This window comes from Strix uralensis, chromosome 2, assembly GCF_047716275.1.
Source record: "Strix uralensis isolate ZFMK-TIS-50842 chromosome 2, bStrUra1, whole genome shotgun sequence".
Classification (NCBI taxonomy): Eukaryota; Metazoa; Chordata; class Aves; order Strigiformes; family Strigidae; genus Strix; species Strix uralensis.
Genome location: NC_133973.1, coordinates 79207646 through 79233870, shown reverse-complemented (window position 1 = coordinate 79233870; position 26225 = coordinate 79207646). Strand labels below are relative to the sequence as shown.

At 41.8% G+C, this 26225-nt stretch overlaps 1 protein-coding gene across 7 annotated transcripts in view; it reads left to right on the top strand.

The window, feature by feature from the left end:
* MBNL2 (muscleblind like splicing regulator 2) overlaps positions 1–26225 on the top strand; it is a 112593-nt gene that overhangs the window by 26742 nt on the left and 59626 nt on the right. For all 7 annotated transcript variants that reach the window (XM_074859400.1, XM_074859399.1, XM_074859403.1 and 4 more), the window contains exon 2: positions 11272–12125. In XM_074859400.1, coding sequence (XP_074715501.1) covers positions 11952–12125 — 174 coding nt within the window. In that variant the 5' untranslated portion in view covers positions 11272–11951. The remainder of the gene's footprint in view (positions 1–11271; positions 12126–26225) is intronic.

Below are 26225 nucleotides of genomic sequence, written 5' to 3'. Positions count from 1 at the left end.
GAGTATGAAAGACTTTTTTTCCTATTGGTCTCTTTCCATTTTAAATAGCTGAGTTAAAATAGAGAGGGATTGTCATTTAAATACTGAGAAATTTTTTGATTTAAGGTAGGGACATGCCTGGGTCTGGGCTCTAGGAGTACTGGATTAATGTTGCCTAACCAGTCAGTATTGCTGCCTGAATCCATTCCCTTTTCAACTTTTAAGCTAACGGAAATGAAGAGGAAGGCTCTGTACATTAAAGTTGCTTTTACAAGGCAGTGGTAGGGTGTTTTTTTTTTTTCTTTCCAGAAGTCTGAATGTAGTTTATGTCCCCTTTTTACTGTTGCAGACAGCTGAACTATGGCACATGGCAGAAAAATGAGTATGAACTCATCCAGTGTCCTTACTGTAGGCTAATGAACTTTCTGGGTTTGTTCATGTGTATCCTCTCTGTGTGTTAAGTACTTTGTCTCCTGTTACTTATTAAAAAAAAAGTTTATTTTCTGAAATGAAACTGGGTTAAAAAGTAACTTTCTTCAAGTGGCAACGGGTGGTTAGCTTTTTGGATTGAGGGAGACATGTTATACAAATTAAAACAACAGATCGATATGACCCATTTTTATTGGGTCAGCGCTTCTTAACTGGTGCTCAAGCAGAAAGGAGAGTCAGTAGCCATACTGCACACCAAACCCCAAATTCATCATCCTAGTGTCAGAAAAAAAAAAAAAAGCGTTTACTCTGGTAGGCAATATCTGCAGAGAGTTACTGTGCGCTTTTTCCAGTTGTAACTCCATTATCTGCCTCAGGATTAAATAGAAGTTTTCAAGATTTCCAGGAAACCAGAAGTTCACCAGAGCATACAAGTACTCTGTGAAGAGCTCTTCATTGCTTGCCACCAATTGCAAAAACAATTTTAGAGGAAAAGTGTTTTCTTTCTGAACCATTGGTACCTATTTGACAACAGAATAGTGGTTCACTGGATGCAAATTTATTTTATTCCAGTGAGAATAAATTTCCATTATGTATTGTCAAACACAACACAGGTAGCCTCTGAAGTTTTAAATGTTGGCTGTTTGGGGGTTTTTTGTGGACAAATAAATGGCTTGAATTTTGAAAAGAAAGCTTTTTACTGTCATCTTCACACTGAGCTTGATTAGATATTTTATTTATTTGCCTTGGAGGACCAAAGATAATCAAGCAGGAAGCAATCTCTGTTCAAAATACAAAAAAGCAGCCTGCCTTCAGAAGACACCAATAACCTGTTGAATACTGCTTTTTTTTCTTCAGAGCTGTGCCAAAAAAAAACTATTACTGGGTTTCTCGTTGACTGGGAAGGGTCTTTGAAAAAGGCTTTTAGTGGAAGATTTCAGCTTCTGTATATAAAACATTTGCTGTCTGAATGTCAGCATAAAAAACATTATTTAAAAAAAAATTAAATTGCCTTTGAACATACTTGATAACAATCTGCTATTCCATAGGTGTCTTTAAAGTTAGGTTGCTGTTCCATCTTTTTAACTGCTGTAAAATACAAAGTATTCCGACATAAATGCTTAATCTGGCTTTGCAGTATGTCCCATGAGACATGTAAGAAGTAAAGCACTTGCATATATTCTGCTTCATGAGGATTGCTTTAGTTTTGGAAGTAAATAAAACTGTTGTTGCGTGTTACGTGCACAGTCCTAATGGAGACAGAAAGGGGAATTGAATCCCTGCGATAAAATGGACACTGATGAAGGCTTGCTTGGGCAGCCCTCTGAGAATAAAGACACTATTGAGGTTTATTCTTTTCCCTGTTGGAAGCTCTTTTCCATTGTGATGAGTTGCTGCTTCCAAAATGTGTTTGAGATGGTTGTGAAGTGCTCCAGGCCTGGCAGAACATGATCAGAGTGCCTCGCTTGGGCTCCTTTGGGCATGCTCTTGGGTTTTCCTCCTTCTCCATTGGATTGTTAAGAAAGCATTGCTTCTGGGAATGCTTCTAGGTGATGCAGCTTGGGGTGAAGAAGGGGTCTTAGTGTTTCTTCCTCTTCTGGTAGGTTTTAAAAGTGATTTTCTCCAAGCTTCACTTTTGCTGGAAGGAAAAGGTACGTTTTCTCTTAGTTTAACCCATTCAGGGGTAATAAAAAGCCAGTAACAACACAGATATACTTAAAGGAGTTTTGTAATCAGTCATCTTACTCCCCAACTCCATTTGTTGTTTTGCAAATTTTTGTAAATCTCCAAAGCCCTGAAATGTTTCCTTCCATATCCACACTCGTCTCCTGAGAATCCAGGCTTTTGTCAACAATTGTGAAAATCAGTGAGGCTCCCTCTCAGTATCCTACTTCCCACACGCATGATGAAAGACACTTCTGAAGAACAGTGTTCAAAAACGGAGTGGGCAAATCCATGAAAGAAAAATCCATCGAGACCTATTAAATACAAAGACATCAGTTACAGGTTGCTGGGAGAAGATTCATGAAAATTATGCTCTGCCTGCCCTGGTTTTGCACTGTTCTGCAGACATCTGGTATTGGCCGTGGTTGGAGACTGGATATTGGGCGAGATGGACTTTTTGGCTGACCTGCTAAAGTCATCCTTGTGTACTTCGGTATCCTGTGCTCAGGTAAATTGCAAATGGAGAAAACAGCAAAAATATAGGTATTTTATCTCAGAACAGTGATGCTGCTTAGATTTTGTGCAGGGAATCTGTTCATCAGAATGGGTTTAGTGCTTAAGAGGCGATCGGATTTAATAGCATTAGGTAGTGCTGTTGCTGCCCTCGCCTCAGGAGCTTTGTTTGTATGTGCCATGAAACTTCCCAGAGCTGGGTAATTTGTTGGAGTATATTATTAATAATGCTGTTGGCAGCCTTAAACATATTCTCAGTTTGTGAGTTCAACATATCTGAGTTTACATGGAGTCCTTGGTTTATTCAGACCTGTCCTTGTCTTTCAGTGTGAAAGGATATTGTTTGTCACAAACAAATACCTCAGTAAGAGTTCTGCCTTTTTGGCTTCATGCGAAACCGGAGTAGAGAAAATAGAAAATTGACAACAGCCTGAGCTCTTTTAAATTGTGCTCCTGTGTAACAGCATGTTATCGGTCCTTTGGCAGGTGAGAACAGTCATTTGATCACGTGTTCCCTCCATGCCAGTCTATAAAAATTTCACAGTACATAAGCACACTTTTCTATAAATATTTTTACAGTCCTAAAAAAATAAATACAATGCATGTCTGCAGCTGGGTGTGAGTGGAAGCTCCTAATGCACTGGGGTACCCTTCCCTGGGGAGTTGGGTTTGATTAATAGCTATTACGTGGTGCACTCTGCCAAAAGCAAAACATTTGTGTCCACAAGAGGCCAAGTGATAACGTCATTGCTGCCGGGGATGATTAACTCGTCTTGCAGAGGCACAGAAACAGAAATTGCTTTTACCCTCTTGTCAAGGTGGGAGCAGAATTTTGTGTATGAAATTCATACACCTAGAGGATAAAATCAGGTTTCTTTGAACTTTGCAACTTAAACACTTCTTGTTTCTGACTGTGAGAGAAAGTACAGACCAAGAAAGGAGAAGAAGGTTAAGTGGAGTGGGATGAATATCATTGTGGGGAAAAAAGAAGTTTTCTAGAAGAAGAAAAACTGTTTTCTGCAATTGCATTTTAACTGAAGCATAATGAGCATTAGTTTTATCAGCATGACTTCGAAGCACTTTGATGTTAGAAAATACTCTTGTGAGCTCCAGCCATCTACAGACTTAGAGTTCAGCAAAAATATTTCATGGTCCATTAGCGAAGTAGTACAGTGGATCGCTGAAAAGGTCCCAGGCTGTGTCTGTTGTTTCACAGTCAGTGGTACACCTTCCTCCTCACCTGCTTCCCCAGGGACAAAGGACATTAGTGTTATTAAGTTGTAAAGCCAGCTTCAAAGTGAACCGGCAGGTTTTAATAAGAAGCTCATTGCCATACTGTAAATAGCGTGGGACATACTAAAAACCCTGAACCTGGCACATTAGTGATCTTGACAAGGAGAATATGGGTCACTTAGCAAAACTGATATTTGGAGGTCATGCTCGGTTTAAACAGAACAGACTGGTGTTTCCTACCCTGTACCTGGACTTCTCTCAGCTTAACTAAAATAGTTAGGATTGACTGGGTAAAGTGTTGAATTACAGTTGACAAGCGTTCATCTCTGGTTGTATAACAGGCAAAGAGAGATGTTGCAATAGTCATCTCCAAGTCAAGCAAATAAAATAAATAATGGTTCTTTTGTAAGTCAGGATACTTTTTACTTCAGCTGAGTTCAGATCAAATCAATACAGGAATCAGGGTTAGAATTTTAATATTTTTGGCTCCTGGCCACCTGGTCAAACTAGTGGGCTGCTTCTCTAATAGGGCAGTTCTGGCTTCTTTCTCATTTGAGCAATGCTGGTTTGTTCAATGCCAAATGGAAGCTACTTAAAATCTTAAAGTGGGAAAAAAACCCTTAAAATGATTAAAGAAATGTTCATAAGTTTCATTTGAAATTTGTAGAAGAAAATACATTCATCACATTCTGTTATAATTTCTTTAAAATGTTATGACGGCAGAAAGGTTTTTCATTTGTATTTGCCATCAAAGAATGGATGATGTCCCATAGAAGTCTGTCTTGTTTTCTCTAGTTTCTTGAATATAGGGAATATTATTTTTTGTGACTTCACAACAATTCAGAAGAGAGCCAGAAGCCTGATTCTGGTCTTAATGCTGTAATTTTACTGAACTATGCAAAGACATAACTAAACTCTACCATACATGGTCCAGTCTTACTACATATCTAGTATTATGTTACATATTAAAATATAAATGTTAGAAATTGGTTCAAGAGAGGAATAGAAATGGACATAGCACTCACTGATGAATGATAGCTCTGTGCTGTCACATCACTTTCTGGTCCTGTTTCGTAATCTGGTGGCCTGACAGAGTGAGAAAAGCCTAGCCACCACACGAAAAATCTCTTGCATGTTCTCTTTAAGAATGTAATTTATTCAAATGTGATTAATAAGCATGCTGACTGTCACATTATTTGTTTGGAAAATTACCTTTTTTTTTCCATTCATGTTAGCATCTTTGATACAAGGTCCTCTCTGTATTGGTTAGTGGGGAATTTTGCACAGTGAGGCTTAAAATTAGTGTGCAATGACTGAGAGTCAGCCTTGCTTTCCAGGGACGGGGAGCACGTCCCATGGGATACAGCATCGTAATTACAGGAGCCTGTAACGAGGAGCCAGACCTGCAGCCGGTGGGGTGCAGGGGCGGGAGTGAGGCTGCAGCCCATGCCATTGTGCCCAGTCATGCCTGCCCTGCTCTTTACTCCATCAGGTGTGGGGCATGGGCCAGTGGGCACATCTCGGTTGAGTTGGCCAGCACGTGTGATGCAGGGTGCTTTATGCTGCTGTGTTGGCTTTATTCTGCACCTGGGGAGGCAAATCATAATGGATCTAGCTTTAGCCTAGGATTAAGCTGCAGCCTTGCTTTCCTCGGCAGGGAGTCTGAGGGAGGGCAAGAGAAAACAGTGCAGGGGAGTCAAGGAAATGGCAGGTAGCTAGAATTGAAAATGATGCTGGAGTGTGCTCGTGGGGTCACAGCAGTTGTTTGGCGTGCAGCTTCTCTTCAGTTTGGAGACCTTGAATGCTATTTAAAGTACAAACAATGGGGGGAAAATGACATTTAAAAGAATGTAACAGTGAGGTTTAGTTGAAAAACTGAAGCACGGTCCCACCATCTTTTGGACTAAAACACCTGCCAATGCGTCCTAAACGTGTGGCTGTGTCTTAAGTGCTTTGAAAGTGGAGTCCACTGTGCAGCTGCAAACAAGAGGTATGACTTAGCAGGATTTGGATGCCTTTTCCTGGCCTAAAGGGTGAGGGTTCAGTAGCTGTCAGTCTTCGAATATCTGTATTTCCATCGTGAATGTTCAAGACACTTAATCTGGTTATAGAAGGATCCCTATGTATTAGACTTATACAGGGAATCTTTCCACTAGGTTTTGGCTATAAATATAGTGAACTGCAAAGCAAGTTTCCTTTGCAAATGTGGTCAACTGCTGGAGTGGCAGCTTTTTGAAGGAACACAATGCTTGTCAGTAGTCTGAAGATGCATCTGTAGAGTGGGGCATATTGGTTAATCCTTGTGTTTGAATGTCATAGGATGTCCTGGGACATCTGGGAATGGTTGTATTTTGCCCCACATCGCTTCTCCCAGGTAAAGTCACTGACTCAAAACTAGTAAATCCAGGCTGAAGGGAGTGGCTAAATTGAGGATATTATTTCTTATAGATTAGTTTATATCCTGGACAAATAAGAATGTCATAAGAATCTGAATTAAGGTAATGTGTGGTTAAGACATTGCTGGTTCGTGGAGTGTGAAGCCAGTGTTAACTGTGTCGAAGGGCAGAGAGCCTGTTTTCTGCTGCTTACAACTTCCAGACAGAGCTTAAAATTTCAACCTGAAGTCCTTTGTGCCTGGTGTCTACTGCAGGGTCATTGTTTTGTCTCTTTGGTAAAAGATTCCTGAAGCAAATTTAAGACTATGGACATGATTTTCTGAAAGTAAGCAACATGAACTTGTGTTTACATGGAAGTGTATAAACGTTGTAGCAGTAACCTGCTTTGGGTCCAGGGTTTAAAACTGGGCAGTACCATTTCCCTGGGATTAGAGGTGTGACTTTGGTCTTCTTGAGAGCATTCCCACGTTTAGCAGAACTAACAGTCTCTCTCTGAAGAGTTGCAGTATATGCCTGCTGCGTTTGAAAACTAAGTTCTCAAGACATTGTCCTGGCATTAGAGATTCCAGCAGGTCGATTTTGGTGACTGTAGGTAGGTCCTGAAGGTGAGTTTTATCCCACCTGAGTTCAGGTGTTTAAATGAATTTGGGCAGAAATCTGTTTTCTGCCCTGCTAGTGACCTAAAGGAGGAACACCCACTTTCCACAGTGTAAATGATCAAACTTGTAAAGCTAGGTATATTTAGCACATCTCTTCTGGCTTGCTGGGAAAGAAGAGTTTGTATACTTTAAACTGTGCAATCTCTCTTAGGTACAACTAAGGGGTTTCTAACTTTTTAATTCTTGAGTTTCTGGTGTATATATAGAAGAAATATATGGGTTATGTTGATAAATTTTGACAGTAGGAGCAAAAAATTGAGCCCCAGTCTTGACATCTCTTGCTGAAGATTTTAATGTGCTGAATAATACAGAGTGCTTAATTCTGTAAGGGTAAAGTGAAAAACTGTTTTAACACCTTTTGAGTTAACTTAGCAGTTCCACTAGAGATCTATGTTGGGACCATGTAGAGGACTCTGCTCCTTTACTGGAAGTCATCACCTGCAGAGATGACTTTTTGAAGACGAGGTCTTTGCTCATTACTACACGTTATCTACTGAAGCATGAATACAACATGTCTAGGAAGCCTCAGCTTCTCCATTAGACAGATGCTACATAATCCATTGCCACATAATCTGTCTGATAAGTAAAACTACTGTACCAGAGCAGCCCATATTTTGTATATAACAAGAGCTCCTATTTTCCATCTGAGAGATCCAGCTGGTTAGTAATAGGTCAGGGCTTTGTGCTCGGTTGCAACTCCTAAAGATGCTGGCTGCCCAGCATTCCTCAGAACGAGAACTTTTACTAGGGCCTTCTAGTGCCTGTATGCTTTGCCTTGTTTAATAATTAAAAGGATTTTTTTTTTTAACCAGGATTTTTTTTGCTTACTTGAAAAAGGAGAAGTGATTTTTGTGGTTTAGAACAAAAAGAAGATCTGTAGCCTAACACAGACTCTTTCCCGCTCTCTCAAGAGAACATGAGATTGGCAAAAGCCTCCTACTCCTCCATGCCTGGCTAGCTTTCTGCAGAAGGGAAGTGATGCTTATCTGAAAAGAGGGGTCTAAAGCTAAGTAGTTTTTACAAATACATGTCCACGAATTTATTTCACTTGGCATACGAAAAACTGCATTTGTAGATGTGTGTTCTGGATCAGTTCCATTGATCCAAGTGTGTGAGAGACTGAAAATAAACAGCAGGAGTTGTAAAAAACCAAACAAAATTAGTTCTTTTGTACTTATTCTGTTGAGGGCTTTCTTCGGCTTCAGCAAGAACATTTTGTATTTCAGTTGTCAACGTATAAGTTTTGGTAGTTTGTTTAGCTACAGTGGGGAGTGTAGGCTTGAGTTGGAATCAGTCATTGGCAATAACAACAAAACAATGAAGGAAAAACCCCAGGCAAACCAAAAAGCAAACTTTCTGCCTGGATAAGGGACCCCATTGGTGCTGAGGGCTCTAGACTGGTGAGATCCTGTCAGTTTTGGCAGGACAGCTAACTTTGGCTGAAATGTTGGGACACAAATAGAAGTAGTGGAAAGAAGAGCAGAATTCACATTTGCTGGAGGCCCTGGCATTCTCCATATGGGTGGGTTTTGCAACATGTAAGGTCAGGGTGGGCTGTGATGTTAATAATGGCCTGTGGCCTGGGAGGCATTTTATTAGGGTTTATTATTATTATTTATTATTGTATTTTCTTCTGGAAATCCCGTGTTTCTTTTCCCACATTTACTTCCCTCTGTTTACTCAAACTGCTGAGTTTTCCCCTGTAACCGTCGTCTCTTCTGCTTTCCTTCTAAAATTCCGTCTCGCCCTTCTCTCCCCCGGTGTTCACATCCTCCCTCCTTCTTTCTTCCACATCTGTCTTATTTTTTCCTCATTTCCCATGAAACCTCTCCCTTCCTTCCTCATCCACAACCAGCTATTTCACTTTCTTACCTTCCACTCCCATTTTTTCCTTCTCTTGAGCTCTTTCCTCATATCTTGAACTCTACTTTCCTTGATTCCTCCCATAATTTTTTTTCCCCAGTTTGTCTTTCCTCTCCCTTCTCCTTGTATTGCTTCCCCCTCATGGTCAGGCTTTCCAGGTGGCATCTCTTCCTTCACCCTTCTGGTGCAGGTGATGGGCAGAGGAGGTATGGCAGCTGCCAAGGATGTGGTCATGAACACATAGGGCATGTAAGTGGTAGGAATAAAGCACTCCAAATTCTGTCTCCATGTTTGCACCTGCCTTCTGCTGAAGGCATGGCCTCCTTCAGAAAGGTCTCGGCTCTGTCTCTTCTAAGCCTGCATCGGTAGAAACTGCTGAAGCACACAGTATCTCTTGAGAAATCAGATAGTGTCATGATTTTTGAGACATACTTTCCATACTTCCCTTTCTAAAGAAAATATTCATGTAGTAAGAAGATAGGAAATAAGATGACGCTGTATTTTACTCTTCTTCTACCCTCTATCCCCCAAACGTTTTTTCGTATTAATTCTTGCTGCAATCTCACAAATCTTGTATGTGATTCTGTTGTGTACATTTTTTTTAAAACCGTGGCTACTGCCACTTATATAGCGCATGCTGTTTGCTTTGCCCCCATGTGCAATATCTGGTTTTCTTCAGTCTTAACACCTACTACTTGAGAAATGACTTTGTCAATTTTAATAGTATGCAACCTGGCAGAGTATTACTACTTGTGACTTTCAGTAGTGTGCAGTATAACATTTACCCTTTTCCCAAAATTTCCATCTGTCTCCTACATCTATTACTGAAAACCGTTACTGACATTTCTGAATTGGAATGGGTGGCTCTAGAGAGAATATTTCCTCTTTTACATTTAGCCAGCTAAATCATCAGCCCAACAAGCTATCAGCTCAACAAGCTCTTGTGGAGAGGCTCTCCTTGTCTTTCCCCCTCTTTCCTTTTCATCAGTTATGAGTATTTCTCACCTCTTTGTGCGTTTTCAGCTTAACCTCACTCTTCATTGATGCTGTGGGACAACATTGGTGGAATATTTAATTTGAGGAATATTTAATTCATGTACTGTACTACAATTGTGTAGAATTATTTTAAAAAGTATAATTATCTTGCAACTCGTCATTCTTGATGGCCAGGTAAAGCTAGCTAAGTATCATCCAGACCCATCTAATTGCACATTGGTCTTGGAACTGAATTTTTCAGCAATTAGCATTGCATTACCTTTTATTCATGCTAGCAGTACCAAATTTTGGTGTAGGTATCAGTAAAGTAGTAAAACCCTTTCTGGTAACATTACTAAGTAATAGAAAAGCCTTTTGATGTGAAGACCTGGAAGCCAGAACTGGGATCTGTTCCTGAAACTGTGTGTGAGTAATTCTTGCATTACTAACAGTACTGACTTCAATTAAATCAGATGAATCCAAGCACAGAATGGTAATTATTCTGGCATGGGAAAGCTGACAGTGTTTTTAGAGCTATTTTTATTGATGCATTTTAAAACCACACTTATTCCAGTCCTTCCCCCTTTCTTTATTCTTGCACAAAAATAATCCATCAACACTTTCTGGCTGGTATCTGCAAAGTGAAAGTTGTGTTCCTTTGAAGCTGAATAGAAGGAAGCATCATGTCCGTGGTTTCACCGTCTGCGTACACAATATAGTCATTTATTAAAAGTTATTTATAATATCTAACCCTTTGATTTTCACATCTGTTTATCTATAAAATATCCTAGGTATTTTATAGTCCCCAAATAGCTTAAGTCCCACGTTTAAGTCTTAGATTTTGATGCTGAACCATGTATTTGTAAAGGTACATGAAAGCTAACTTAATCAAAGGAAAATTTAGATTAAGTGCTTCATATTAGAAAGAACTCATTAGAGGATGATGACTTAGTGGTGAGCCGTTTCATGAAGCCTTTATGAAACAGCCTTTAGTTTAACAGGGAAACTAACTCTTTTCTGGATATGGAAGGGATTTTTTTCCCTGTAATTTTGGAATGACAATTTTTTGGGGGTTGTTTTTTGGTTTTTTTCCCTTGAGAAACAGAGGGGAAGAGAAAAAAATATGAACAGAATACTACTGTCCTCATTTCTAAGGAAGAACAAATAACAAGTAACAGCTTATAATGTAGTAACACAATCTAAAGGGCCAAATGATAAATTAATGGAAATGGGGTTTTGTATATTGTTTTGGAGACGAAGCACATTAGATTGAATTGTTTCACAACCAGCATGCCTAATTATTGTGTCTGCCACATTCATCTATTTAAAACATTCCCAACTTTTGGATTGCTGCCTAGAATATTACTGCAGTATGTGTTTCAACTGGTTATTCCCTTGTCACGCGTAACTTCACGAAGGAGGCTGATTTTGTTTGGAAAAAAGAAATACAAGTGAGCATTGGCAGTATGTTTATAATATCTGATAAAAGGGGATGATAGGTTTCATAATGTTGATTTGAATGAGTTGCACATGAACTGATACTGTATTTGTTTTGTCAGGTGAGTGACTTAAAAAGTGCCTTTGTCAAGTCACTTTTATGAGCGAGGACTGCTACGCCTGTGTTCTCAAAATCCTCTTTTTGCCAGCCAGACATTGCCTTCACCTTACACCTGGCGGAAGATACCTCAGCTGTCTCCACTTGCCAATCAGTTGATGGGAAACTGAAAGAAGAAAAAGAGGAAGAAGAACTATTATTATTCGTGGACACAAACAAATGACTGCATTGCTTTCCTTCTGTAATCAATACCAGCAAGCAACTGTCAGAGAACTACTGTTCTACCAAGGAGTGCCATTGCATTGAAGGATCTTGGCTTAAAACTGGTGCATCCGTGATACAATCAACAAGCCCACATGTTTTACAGACAGAAATGCGACTGAGCATGTTTTTTTCCAGCCAAAAGTCTACAAGCGGGACTTAATGATTGATGAGTGACTGCTTGCTGATAAACTTTCTCTGTTTATTCTGCTGTGTGTGCGTTGGACATCGTTAATCGTCCCCTGCTTTTTTTTTTTAAACCTTCTTTTCAATTGGAATTGAAATTATTTTTTTCTGGTTGTTTTTTTTGTTTGTTGTTGATTTTTTTCTTTTTCTCTCACTTCCCTTTGTCATTAGTTTTGGAAATTTCTTCGGCATAATTCCTTTGACAGAAATTTACAAATTCAAAATCAGCTCTTCATCATGGCTTTGAATGTCGCTCCAGTAAGAGATACAAAATGGCTAACACTAGAAGTGTGCAGGCAATTTCAGAGGGGAACTTGTTCACGCTCTGATGAAGAATGCAAATTTGCACACCCCCCTAAAAGTTGCCAGGTTGAAAATGGAAGAGTTATTGCCTGCTTTGATTCCTTAAAGGTAAGAAAAAAAAATTGCATGTGTAGTGAAAATGCTACTATATTGTACTGAAAGTAAAACGTGAAATGATGAGTTACAACTAAACCAGTTTAATCAGGAAGTGGTTTATTCTTGGCAAGATATATATTAATACGAATGCTATTTGTTGTAACTTTTATTTATTGAAGCTTTGAAAAGATTTCTTTCTAAGGATTTTCTTTTCCACTGTCAGTATGTTGTTTGCAAAAATTTCATATGACTGTGGGATACAGGATTGCTTACAGCTGGTGGGACAATTGTATTCTCCCGAGCACATTTTATGAATTATCATTGTTTCGTGGCAAATGGAAATACACAGTGGCACAGTCCTAGGCCATTACCAGAGTCCTAATGAAACAAATCAAATGGAAAGAGCATAGATTCTTCTGTTTAAATCAACAGAAGTAAGAAAAGTCTATCCATTACTTCAATTTTGACACAACAGATTATTTACCGTTGGTGTTGGGGACTCTCAGATAACTTAATAGCATTGATAATTACATGTATGGATGGTGCAGATAGCAGCATAAGTTTAGAACAGAATGAAGGGTTCTGTCCTTTGGAGGATATTTAGCAATTATGTTGTCAGTCCATCAACTTCTTCTGCCTTCCTAATGACATCAGGCAAGCTTTAGAAAACTATTTTAAAAGTTCTGTGAAAATACTTTGTGTACTGCATAAAAGAAGATTAATGGCCCTGTGGGATATGGGGAGTTTTCTGTGATGATACATGTGTTCTCATGTCAACAGAAGGAAAAAGCTTATTTCATGTAAATAATTAAAGGGCAAAATTGAGCATTTCAGGTTTTATTTTGAAAGTTTTAGTTGTGGCTTTGTCTTTTGGGCATGGGAGAATGTCTTGGTTTGCTTTTTAAATTTAGCTCTGTAGATCAAAATTTCAGTTACTCACCAAGAACTCCTACTGTGAGAACATCAGTGTGAATGAGAAGAAAATTCAGTGTTACTTGAGAATGTTAATTTATTTTCATTATAACTTTTTTTGTGCAATGCAAGATATTGTGCTAGGCGTCTGTCTTCAGGGTTTTCTCACTTCTTCTCTTCTTTTGAAGATTTCGAAGAAAGTAACTCAGGGGAAATGTTTGTGAGGGGGTTACATTCTGTATATCCTGCAAGCCAGAACAGCACCTTTGGAGTCATGGCAGTATGTCATCGAGTGCTATTAATGACCTTAATCCATGTATTACTGCATGATAAACTGTAACAGCTTCTTTGTAGATGTTCTTGTATATTGGTTGCCTGCCAACAGGATAATTTTTTTTCGACAGGCAGGCTAGTGTCCGCAGGAAATGGGCAACAGTCAGCTTTTATGAGAAATAAGCAAATCAGTAGAAGTTTTTTTAAATACAGTTTTTAACTCTTGTAAAGACTCGGGACTGTGGCTGGGAGGCTGAAGGTGGACAACAGGGCTTGGTCACCCCTGGGCTGGTAGTTTGCAGTGCAAGAGGTGCTGCTGCTGCATCATCCTGGCCGAAGCGGTGATGCGCCTGTCCTCACTGCCTGAGGACAGCATTGCTCTCCTGGCAGCTTAGGGCGCTCATGGCGGAGGTGCCAGCTATTCGAGCTGGAGACTTTTATGCACGAATTGAAACTGGAGTCACAGCCCAAACTAATAATGCCATGTAGAGAAATCCAGAGGGATCGCTGTGGATAACTTACTGACAGCCAGCATCATTGCTCAGTGGAGAGGAGTCCAAAACCATGTGAAAAATTTAGTCAAAGCAAGCAGGAGTGTTTTGTCCTAGTGTGGGAGGGCATCTGCTCTGAGGGGCCAGCTCACTCAGCCCGGCTCTGGTTGCTGAAGTGGTGCTGTTCCGTCCCACTGCCCATCATCACCCTCTTCCCAGCTGGCAGAAGGGAGCATGCACCTGGGCCTCCAGTCTTGCATTTTCTAGTTGAGTCTATTGGGTTAAATTGCTGGTAGAGATGGGATTATACCAAAAAGCCAGATTGTGGCCTGAAGCAGCAGAGGTGGAGTTACAGGTTTCTTCTTGCCAACCCTGCTGCAGGCAGAGGGAGATCTGATAACGGGATGACAATGTCTTCAATTGCAGCTCCTTGCCACTGAGCATGAGTTGGAGGCATGTGTTTCGGAGTGCTGCCTGAGCCTGCAGTGCGTAAAAAGCTGTTGGGAATCATTGCGAGTGCATGACTCTTGGCTGTATCAACTGGTATCCTCGCAGCCATTATCTCCGTTATTCATAAGAGTGTTTCTAAATTGCTGTATGTACAGCAAGAATGTGCTTGGTTGGCTCAGTTAGCTTATACTGCCAGTCGAGGGACTTATGTCATTAGTCACATAAATCTATTTGATGTGTAGCTTTTGGAAACGCTGGTGTTAATCATAGAGTTTCAGAATAAGGCTTTGGCACTCAACAAGGAGGATAACTTTTCATGTAAATAAACAAACAGAACAGTCTAGAATTATAGATAAAATCAGAATTTAATTAAAAAAAACAAGAGTTGTTTTTCTTGCTGAACACTGAACCACACTTTAATGCAGGCAATTATTTAGTTTATTTACATAATATCTAAAGCTTTGGAGACTTAGCATTTTAACTGTCGTGGTTTGGTGTACCTGCTGTAAAAATAAATTATAGTGAGTACGTTGAGTCTCTTTGAATAAACATCTTCCTACCCAGAGAAGACAGAGAATTTTTTTAGTCTCAGATTGAGGTATGTGTTACATTTAGGTGGTGCCTGGTAGTTACAGCTGCTCCCTAAGAAGTGAGTCAACTGCAAGATACAGCACTCTTGAGACAGGCTCTCCTTTACATGCTGATCGATCAAAACAGCCTCTTTTTTGGGAAGGGACATGCCCTCTCCTGCGTGCCACCTTCTTTCCAGACTTCTAGAGTAGATGAGGGAGCATGGTATCAGTATCTGCCAGCTGGATCAGGCTGCCAAGCACTGGTATGGAGCTAGGGGAGAGAGTCCAGTGAAGGGCGACAAAGATGATGAACGGTCTGAAGCATCTCTGGTATGAGGAGAAGCTGAGAGACCTGGGACTGTTCAGCCTGGAAAAGAGAAGGCTCAGGGGCATCTCATCAGTTTGCAAAGAGGACACAGGCCAGGCTTTGCCTGGTGACAGGATCAGAGGGAATGGACACAACCTGAAACACAGGGGGTTCCCTCTGAACAGCAGGAAACGCTTTGTCACTGTGAGAGTGACCAAGCACTGGCACAGGTTACCCAGGGAGGTTGTGAAGTCTCCCTCCTTGGAGATACTCAAAAGCTGTCTGGACGTGGTCCTTGGACAGTTGACTCTGGGTGGCCCTGCTTGAGCAGGAGGTTGGACCAGTTGACATCCAGAGGAGCCTTCCAGCTTCAACTGTCCTGTGATTGCGTGACCAGAAGCATCTTCACACTGACTTGCTTGTAGCCTCAGGGTTGTTCTAAGCTAGCAAAAGCTGGTGTTGGGACTGAAAAAAATAATCCCAGCCAGGGACACCTGCCTCCATGCTGTGCCATGTACTCCTCTGTGCTCCCACCACTGTCTTTGTGATTGTGCAGTGTACCAGGTTGGTAAATTGATTGTGGTTAAACCTAAGTTGTTGCAGTTGCTGCTGATAGAAGGGAGAGGGGCCGTGTGGCACCAGCAGAGCACTGGGTCACTTCTGCCAGTGATAGTGCTGTGGCCTTAGGCCAGGCTTCTGGAGTAACATGATTGCATCAGAATCCAAATTTTCCTGTATTAAAATATATTTGTAGGTCTGATGGTTCCAAGTAAAAGGTCAGCGGACCCTGTTTGCTTTTAACTCAAAAGGAATTTTTGGCTTGGAATACCTGTCCTTGCAATACTTGACTTTAAACCCAGCAAAAGTTGCAACAGCAAGCCATTGGACTGATTACAGTTTTGAGGATCCAAAATGCTCACTGCTGAAGACTCTCTGGGCTCTGAATATCCTTCATCTGTGAGATGCTTCAGGCTAGACAGAAATAGCTAAAGACTAATGAGCCTGGTTCAGATTCAGGCCAAAAACTTGCTGATTTCAAGGCAGGTTCTACCGCACGCGCTTCTGAGAGGCAGCTCAGCATTTGTTTCTTGCTCTTTGGTGAAGGACAGAGCCTGGTCTGTTCTGAGCAAGGCATTTTGGGGGTATTAGGAGAGTGTAGGTGGATCATTCCTGTGCATCCAGTGGATGCATCAGTGCCAGATGCGTGTCCATTAGCTGGTCATAGCATCACCTCCAGCGATGGGGCTTCCTCCAGCAGAAGCCACTCATGACTTGGCCAGATGGTATGACCACGTGGGCACGCCCAAACCTGTGCTAGTCAAGTGGCCTCGGGATGCTTAATGTGAGGATGAAGGTGTCTCCAAGCTAATCTGGGTTGACTGGGCCTGCGGTGAATGAAGGGGTACTTCCGTGGCCAGGCCCAGAGCCCTGCCGGTGGACAGGAAGATGGAGGATGCTGAGGAAGCACTGCCAGAGACTTGTCTGCTGCCTTAAACCCTCCCAAAGCCATTTTAGAGCCCTTACAGGCTCCCCTTTGGATGCTGCAGTGTTTGTGCAGTGGGAAGGGTCTGTGAAGAGGCCTAACTGGGAATTTTGAATTTCAGGAACTGGTCTGTTTGTTTTTATACTTGTCACTGGGTTCAAGTAGCTTAATTTAAAAGTGAAGAACCTGGATATATAACACTTAATATATCACATTTAGATCCCTCCAAGTTGGACACTATAAGCAAACCTATTTTCAAGGCTTTCTTGGCCTAGTAGTAAAACCAAAATCCTTTCAAAGGAATACTAATATATAATACAATGTTTGGGGACAAGAACATGCAACACTGCTGTATTTGAGCTGGAATTTAAAAAAAACTAAAATTAATGGTGATGTCTCGGAGGGGGAGAGGGAAAAAGCTTGGCAGATGAGAAAATATGATCTTGTGCATTTTGCTGGAAGTTGACTCTTTTATGTTTGCAGGCAAGTCTGTGTTTTAAACTCTGGTGTTATTTCTCAGCTCAGATTTATACCCTTTCTGCAGGTCAGCTACTAGAAGGAAATGTTGTCTAAGCTAATACAGATAACAGAGGAGGTATCTTGAAGATAACTGTTATTGCAGGTTTTATGGTGGTAGCAAGAAAACGAAAGCTTCTTTAGGGCTACAGATGGCTTTTTCTGTATTTTTTAATCTATTTACTAGTGTCTAAACACTTCGAACTGTTCTATTTATTGAGCCAGCAGACTAGTGAACTGTTCATTTGCATTTTCATGAAAGCCTTTTAAGAATATGCCTATCTGGTCTCATTTGGCATCACAGAATAAAAGGTAATTGAAAGCTTTACACAGATACCTGTTTACCAAGTTAAAAGGGTTCCAGGAAAAAACAGAAAATTTAGGAACATCCACTTTGTTGAAATATCTGGAACTGAAAAGAATCTGTTTAAGACTGCCTCACCTTTATTTGGAAAAAGGAAAACAAAGTCTTTGTAAAGTGAGAAGCCTGTTCGTAAGAGAGTGAGCTCAGAGTTGGAATGCTGTAGGTAGTCATTTGCCTTCCTGTGATTCTTTTGTGGGTCTCTAAATGTTTTACAAATGTCGAGGACTCAGCATCATCTCACACTTTGAAGTAGGTGATAGTGCTCTCACTTGGCAGGTGAGGCAGTCTGGACAGACTGTAGATGAACACCATATGCAGAAGGGATTGGCTAGTTTTATCTATACTAGAAAGCATTTAAATGGGAGCTCATAGTGTCCTAGCTGGCTGAATTTCTGCCCATCACCTGGTTACATGGTGTGACACTTCAAAGACAAGGTGAGTTCAAGGGTTGTGCCTATAGCTGGTGGGGGGAAATGACTGAAACAGGCAGACTCATTTCCCCTGGGCAACAGAGTGGTATATTCTTTCTAGGCTCATGAATTTTGCCTGCTTTGCTGCACAGTGACCCAATTTCAGCAGAATGGGGGGCGTATAAGCAGCCCTTTTCAGTAGTTGTGGACTCTGGGGATGTGGAGGTTGCTTGCTGAAACCTTCCAGGTGGGGGATTGCAGAATCCAGATCTCACTCTTCCTGCAGAGCAACAAGTTCAGTCACATCCTTTCTTTTTCACCCACCTCTGTTTTTTCTTGTAAAAAGTCCAATAAACTACAGGTAGTCTGAGAACACCACCTGGCAGAAGCTTTTATGTGTCTGAGTTGCTGCAAAGTGTGGGCATGAAGAGAAAGTGTCAATCAAGGCCAGTTTTAGATGACTGAGAATTAACTCTGTAGGCTGCCTCTGTATTCAGAATAGTAGTGGCCACCCTGGATCAGACCAAAGCCCCATTTAGCCCAGTGACCCAGTAACAGCCAGTAGTGAATATTTAGGAGGTGATATACAAACATGCAATGGCTTCCTGGGGTGCTTCCCGGTTCCTAGTGGTGTGCTGCTCAGGGACATTGAGAGCCAGGCATGATATGGTTGTACTTAATAGCTCTCAGTGACCATCTGACCCCTGGATTTGTCCTGCTGCTTTTTGAATCGTGTACACCTTCAGTACCCACAGCGAAGACTTCCACAACTTTATTACGTACAGCATGGAAACAAACTTCTGTTGTTCATTTCAAACCTCCTTGCCTCGTGGATACCCCCAGTTCTTGTATTAGAAAAGCAGAAGACAGTCTTCTGTGAATTGTCCTAAGGATGAATCTGGGTGGTTTTTTTCCACTGACTTGTCTTTGGAAGGGGCATGTTTCTCCCCAGTGAGTTCAAAGGAAGTCTCATGAGAGAAGACTCATTGTTTTAAATCTACTGTGTGAAAATACTGTTCCCAGGACAGGTATGATTGCTGAAGGCCCTGATTTTTCAGGCTGTGGGAATTTTTTGGCTCAGAATAAAGTGCAGGGCGTCAGATGCTGCATGAAATTATGCCATCCTATTTCCTGAGTCTGTATTTCACCTTATACCCAACCCGTGCAACTGTGCTGCTGCTAAAAAGAGATGGTTACATCCAGTCCTGTACCTTATCACAGCTAGTTCCCTTTTTTATCTCTGTTCAAGTGATCATGCGGCCATGCAACTTGTTTTGAGGTGATCCAAAGGAAAGGGAAGAACTGCATTAAATATAAGGTTGAACTATGAATTTAGGGAGCAGCATCTAGCATAAATTGAGATACAATGGGGTTTAAGAAAGGGGAATCTCTTTCTGAAGACCCCTTCGTTGAGTTTAGAGGCTTTTATTCCCTGTGTTGTCAGTCACCTGTTCTTGTTTGTTTTCTGAAAAAAGCCTATTTTTATTTTTGAATGTTCTCCTGTAGTCCTCCCAGTATGCACAAGTTCCTTTAACACTTCCTTTTTCCTGTTTGCCTCCTGCCCATCTATTCATGTAGCTGTCTCCATGCCAGCTCTTCTTGCTTATCTAAAGGTAGGGTTAAAAATCAACTAGCTGAGCTGCTGGGTGGACACCCTTAAAAATCCATGAGCTTGGCTTGAATTGGTTAGGAGAGAATCAAACAAAACTGAAATAAGCCTAACTGTTATGTTACATGGTGTTTAGCTTTTAAAAACAAAGCTGTGGACGTTTGTGCACCGTGAAGGGGGCTGTGCCACTCGCTAGGATTTGTCCCTCTTTTGAGAGGGTCATTTCTCATCTGTTGTGAAGCAAAGTCTGGAGGCACAGCTCAGCCCCGCCGCCTGCGCTGTTTAACCCGCAGGAGAAGCCCCCGACGGGCTGCCAGGGCTGAGCCAAGGGCTGGCCCCTGCAGCAGAGGTGCACTAGCCATCAAGTCAACTCGGAGGAGCAAGTCCTAACCTGCTGCCACTGTCTCTGCCCTCAAACTGCAACTATGAAAAGCAGAGATGTTGAACCAGTTGAAGTTCATTATGTAGGCTGCTAGAAAAGCTGAGTCTCCCCTTCAAGCCCCATTTTGTATCTTTGTTTTTCTCTCTCGGCAGCAGCACTGAGAGCATGAAGCTCTCCTGGCTGTCACTGGTGTCCCCTGTCACCACCTGACCTGTCAGATTTTAAACCTGTGCACCTTGTTTTAACTTGATATGTTATGTTCTCAGAGGAAAAATGGGTTGGACACCTGATCACTGAGCTACCCAGACCCTCCTTCCCTCTGAAGGCGTGGGAAGCCCTTCTTCCCAATTGCACAGTAAAATGGCAAAGTCTCTTGGTTTTCAGAGCAGATGCTTTTCATGGGCAGGAGACCTGTCAAGAACTTGTGCCTCCCTTGACCAGTTAGGACCACCTGATGGGAGCCAGTGGGTGTTTACCAGGAGTTTTCACTGTTGGTTTCTGTGTGGTAGAACTTGCTGAGCAGGTCGCCTGGCCCCTGGCCTGGGGAGGATGAGCACTAAGAGCAGAAATGGTTGAAAGAAAAGGCAGTTAAAGAGCAGTCACTGAAGTACATAATACAAATATATCTTCTTGTTCACTGAATTGTGTTGTCCTGAGGGACTAAAAGAGTATTTAGTAGTTCCTGGGCAGTGGTCTTGCTGGGCTGAGTTAACTCTGGGAGCTTGCTGCTTTCAGAAGCTCCAGCAGGCTCACAAAGAGCATTCCCAGGTAGTCTGACGTACCCCTTCATCTCAGATGCAGCTGCAACTTGGTTATCAGTCTAAGTCTTATTACACAAAGAAGAGCAGCTACACAGACTAGTTAGTTGCAGGAAACCTTGTGTGAAAGGGCAGGGTGTTTGGCAGATGTTCTTCAGATTTTTGGGCACTTGGGGGTGCTTCATATACCTATTGATTCACTGTGTAGTTTTTGTTGCTGCACCAACCCGTGCTCCCCTAAGCTTTATAATAACCAGTCTGTGGGTGTAGTGAAGGCAAAATTCAATCAGAGTCTCTGACTCATCCCATCACTAGGATTTTGAACACAAGAGCAATTGCTCGCTGCCCACTCCTCCCCCACGCTCCCTATTAACTCAGGTCACTCACTGTTCCCACAGGCTTGCTCTCTCCAGGTCTCCCCACCTACTCCTTTATTTTTCTGGCAGGTGGTTCCTCTTTCATTCCAGGCTTTTTTTTTTTCCCCTTGGCCCTGTGTATGTAGTTTTCTCTCAGCTCAAGTGTCAGCTGTTCTTCCCAAGCTGTTTTACTTTGACTGCATCATCAATACAAAAGACAGGGTTGCGCTCAGATGCAGGGAGCTTCCTGATGTAAAAGCCTAGCAGAGACAAGACCCATGTTCCTGTTAGCCTGGGTCATCCCCAGCACCAGAAGAATATTTTAAATGTGAAAAACCAAACACAACAAGAAATGGGGAGTTTATTTGCAAATCTGTTTGACAACCATACCCCTCTCCCAACTCATATCTCCTCATTTAAAGACTGGCACCTTGTTTTTGAGGAGGTGGATTGTATTGGAAACCCATTGCAATAGCAGGAAAGCTGTTATGGTTTTAGAGATTTACAAGATGCTGGAACATATCATTGAAAGCCTGCTGTGAGGTACCCGTCCCACAACTGAAATGTAAGAGGAAATCATAAGTATCTGTTTTCTTCCACACTGATGTGTTTCTTGTGGCTGTGGGCATGCTGTGCCATCCAGGATTAGATTCCTGCAAAGTCTTGACCACAACAAAGAAAATAATAATGGGGAAAAGAAACTGGCTTCTCATCCACTTTGTCAATGAGCTGTGTGGCAGGGTGTTGCAAACAACGCCTTGAAAGTCAGATAGCCCCGGTGCTTGGAAAGACAAATCATTGAGTGGTAGAAAGAAAGAAGACGACAACCAGTGGAAAACTGCATGAAAATGTATGAGACACGTAGCTGCTGCGGTGCAACACCCTTGTGTGCACGTGGAAGCTCAAGGGGCCAATGGAGCCGTCCTCCTCCCTGCGGACTCACGCATTGCTCCATAACATGGCACTGTGCAGTGCCATGCCCCTGACTGAAAGGTGACCTGGTGCAGTCACTGCGGTGTAGATGTATCCTTTTTCATGAGCCATTACAAGTTCTCAGCCCTTGCTTCCTCCTGGGCTGGTTTGGCTTGAACAAGATGGGATCTAGGGTGTGCAATGTTGTGGAAGCTGCACGGACAGCCTGGGCTAGCAGCACATTGGGTGTGCTGCTGCTGCCTCACCTGCATGCCTTATAGGCCAGACACCTTTTAAACTTTGAAAACCTCATTTACTTTTGTTTGAAATCCAGTTTGGGCCTTGAGTACTCCACAGTGAAGCTATACCTCTGACTGAACAGGTTCAGGTACCATCTTACATGTTGTCAGGAGAGGAGCTTACTGAGTGTCAGTCTGATGGCACCTGTGGAGTTACACAGTGATTGTAAGAACAGCTCGGCTGTGATTCAGAAGCTAACTGAGCTGCTGGGACCTTCTCTGTTGGTTCACAGTAAGCCAAAAACCAAAATCCAGCATGTTAGGCACTAGACCAAGCCCCATGGGCTGCTGTCAGATAGGCCCCTAGCCCTTACTCCCAGCTAAGTAAAAAAAAAAATCAACAAAAGTGTGGTGGTTTGACCTTGGCTAAATGCCAGGTACCCACCAAGTCGCTCTATCACTTCCCCCCCTTTCCCCTTTTTTTCTCAATAGGGCAAAGAAGGGAAAGAAAATAAGATAGGAAAACAAAACAACCCTTGTGGGTAAAACAACAGCAGTTTTAATATAAGCAAAGCGAAGCAAAGGTCTGCGCGCGGAAGCAAAAAAAAAAAAAGAAAACAGATTTATTCTCTACTTCCCATGAACAGGCGATGTCGGGCCTTCTCAGGAAGCAGGGCTCCAATACGCGTAGTGGTTGCCTCGGAGGACCAAGGGTGACCCCACCCCCTTCCTCCTTTCTCCCAGCTTTATACTGAGCAGATGTCATATGGTATGGAATATCCCTTTGGTCAGTTCGGGTCAGCTGTCCTGGTTGTGTCCCCTCCCAAGATCTTGCCCACCCCGTCCCACTGTGGGGGGAAATGTCAGAAAGAGCCTTGGTGCTGTGTAAGCACTACTCAGCAGTAGCCACAACACCAGTGTGCTATCAACACCCTGCCAGCTCCCAGCATAAAACACAGCACCATGAGGGCTGCTACAGGGGAAAACCAATTCTGGCTCAGCCAGACCCGATACAAAAAGCCAACTCTCTAAGCTAGGTGTAACATGTGAGTCAAGAGATGTATAATGCTTTTTTTTTTCCTAAGATCACTTTCTAGATTAGGCCATCACTTTAAAATTAATATGTATTTATTTGCTGTGGATAGGACTTGCATCTTTGGACTTGATTCAGTTGCCCAAAAAGAGGCATCTGATACTATTTGAGATACCTTAGAGTGTTCTTGATGGCTTTCCAGTGACATGTCAGAGGAGTGTGTCATTGGCTAGTACCATGCAGAGGTCCAGGATGCCCCAGGGTGCTCCACATGGTCCTGCTGACTTCTCTATGGCAACAGGGTGAAGCCCTTCTCATGAGGCAGCGTTAGCTTGTGTACTAACTGGAGACTCTGACGTCAACTGCTTTGAGTAAGAAGGTGGACAGTGCATTTGCCACAGTGGTGACCTGGCTGAGAGGAAAGCTGGGATATAAACCAAACCCAGAAGCAACTGTCTTCTGTAGCAGAAAAATGCCCTTGCAGAGACCAAGAAGGGGATGAACATTTTCAGCGTGTACTTTATAGTTCACCATTAGTAATGCTAACAGCTAATGTAAACTTGTTAATTTGAAATAGTTGTAACCAATGTAAGTGGGCTCATCTTTTGCTATCTATGACAAGAATCTTTCTAGGCATAGGGATGTTATGACAGTGAACTCTGTCTATTTACAAAATAAAAATATGGGCAACCTTTTGCATATTTCAATTGAATAGCAACTGTAACTACCTCTTCATGAAGATTTTAAAGCTAGAAGTTAACCAGAATGTGGTCTATGCATTTGAAAAACCATGAAAGTTGCAACAAAGAAATCCCGTTCCCCTGAAGTATAATTCTCCATTACTTCATTTGCAGATGTGAACATATGTCAAGTGCCATCAAATATGCATGTAGTTGGTTTCTGATATAAAATTGGAAAAAATACTTGCTTTTCAAAGAGTATCTTAATGGTGGTTTTCCTAAGGTAGTGGATAACAATGAATGTTCACGAAAATGTAGGCTACTTCTCCAAACACATTTTGACTTAGTGTGCTTCATAGCACTGGTCATACAGTATATGTCAGTGTTAGTAAAAATGGAGGCATGGGGTTTGCATGTGCAGAGATGGAGGTGTGTGGATATGGCTATGGAGATACTGTGAGCCTCTGTAAATTACAGTGTGGGTATGAAGGCAGTTTTGTGCTTCATACTGAACACGTTGATGCCATTGAAGTTCCAACCTGCGACAGTCTTCAGTATAAATCAATAAAAATATTAATTTGCTGCAAAACTCTCATTACTTCAGTGAGAACAGCATTAGCTGATTAGTATGCATGAACCGGTTTGTGTTCGAAGTGCAGGAAAAGTCTACGGTTCTCTTTCTTTAATTGAACCTTCTGGCTATAATTGTTTTTAGCCTGGATTCTTGAGGAAATGAGGTTTATGCAGTTAGGCTGCCTCTCTTTCCCTCCTCCCCCACTAACTTGTGAACCCATTGGCCAGTTTCAGCCAAGTTTGACAAAGAGATCATAGTCTTGAGGATAATTAAGTTTCTACGAGTTTTTTAAGAACTTGCAGCCAAATAGTAGGGTGGAGAAAAAGGGAGAGACCTGTAAGCTCTCCCAAATGAAAGAAGAGGTTCTCAGGGAGCACAGGAAGGAGGAGATCCTTAAAACTTAGTTAACCACAAGGAAGCCAGGTTTTGGGATTTGCAAGCAAATGTGTAAAGCCCCTGCCTTCATTTGTGCCAGTGCTTGCGGTACCACCTGTTTAATGAAACTAACGGTCTTTGTGCTGAGCAGAGCTGTTGCAGAGGACTGCTTGCAGTCATTCCCTCTTACCTTTTGCCTGCACTTGCTTGTTAAGCATAGTTTTCATGATATTTTCCTTTTTGACCTTTTCAAATAGCAGATTTATTTTACTGAGTCATTGGTACTTAGGTTTGCTTTTTTTTTCTTCAGGGGGAAGGAAGTTTCCATTAGGAATGCAGGTTTAGGTCTTATTTTAGATGGGTGTGCAAGGCAGTGAAAGGATCCTGGATGACAGGTGGGGAGGTTGACACCCCTCACTGAAGCTGGCTGTTTTATGGAAGGCACCACAGAAATTATAAAAGGCCCTAAGAGAACAAGAGAAGATGTAACTATCTAGAGTATGTGGTTAGAGCTCATCTGGAAGGAAGGAGTTTGCAGTTACTATCTCTGCTGCTAGGTTTCTTGAGGCATTTTTTCTTTAGACAGCCACTTGATTGAAAAAAATTAACACTGTCCTGGAAGCAGAGATGACTATGTTTCATGTAAGAACCATATGCCATTTTGTCCTGAGCTTGTAGCATCTCATTTTGTTTTCAGGACAGCATCCCACAAGACTCTTCCTGTATCCCGGTGCAGGGGTAAGCTGGTCTTTGGCATTACTCAATGCTGGCCTAAGAGATGTTTTCTCTTTCTTTCTTCCCCCAAACCTGACATTTTTGCAGTGTAATTAAATCTTCCACTGTTCCATGCATAGATGATCTTTCAAACAAGTACCACTATAAAAAAAGAAAACATATTTAGCCAGCTTTCCCTAAAGCAACAACAATACTATAAGGAGGTTTTCCTTTATCAGATAGTTCAGCATGCCAGCTGTTACAATGTATGTAATGTGTTTAATGAGCAAGGGAGTTTACTATTAGGGAGTTTAATAAGACTGTTCTTTATAATTAGCTATTTGCCTTTCAGTCCTGGATGCTGCAAAAAGATCCACTGTGATGTGTTAATTGTGTGTTGGTGTGCTTTGATTTGATATAAAGCAGCCGTGTATCTCAGCAATGCACTTGAGAATCAGGGGTGTGAAAGTAGCCAGCAAGTTTTTTATGTGAAATGTTACCACCGACTAATTAAGTGCAAGTGAAGCAAGTAAAGATCAATTAATTCATAACACATGGTCAAATTCTATTTAGTGGGCTTACTTATTGATATAGATGTACAAATATCAAATGGAAAAGTAGTGCAATAAGTTAATAAATGTGTAGTTTCTTTAGACACTGTAAAGAAATGATGGCAAATTGGTTTTTGGTTCAGTTCAACAG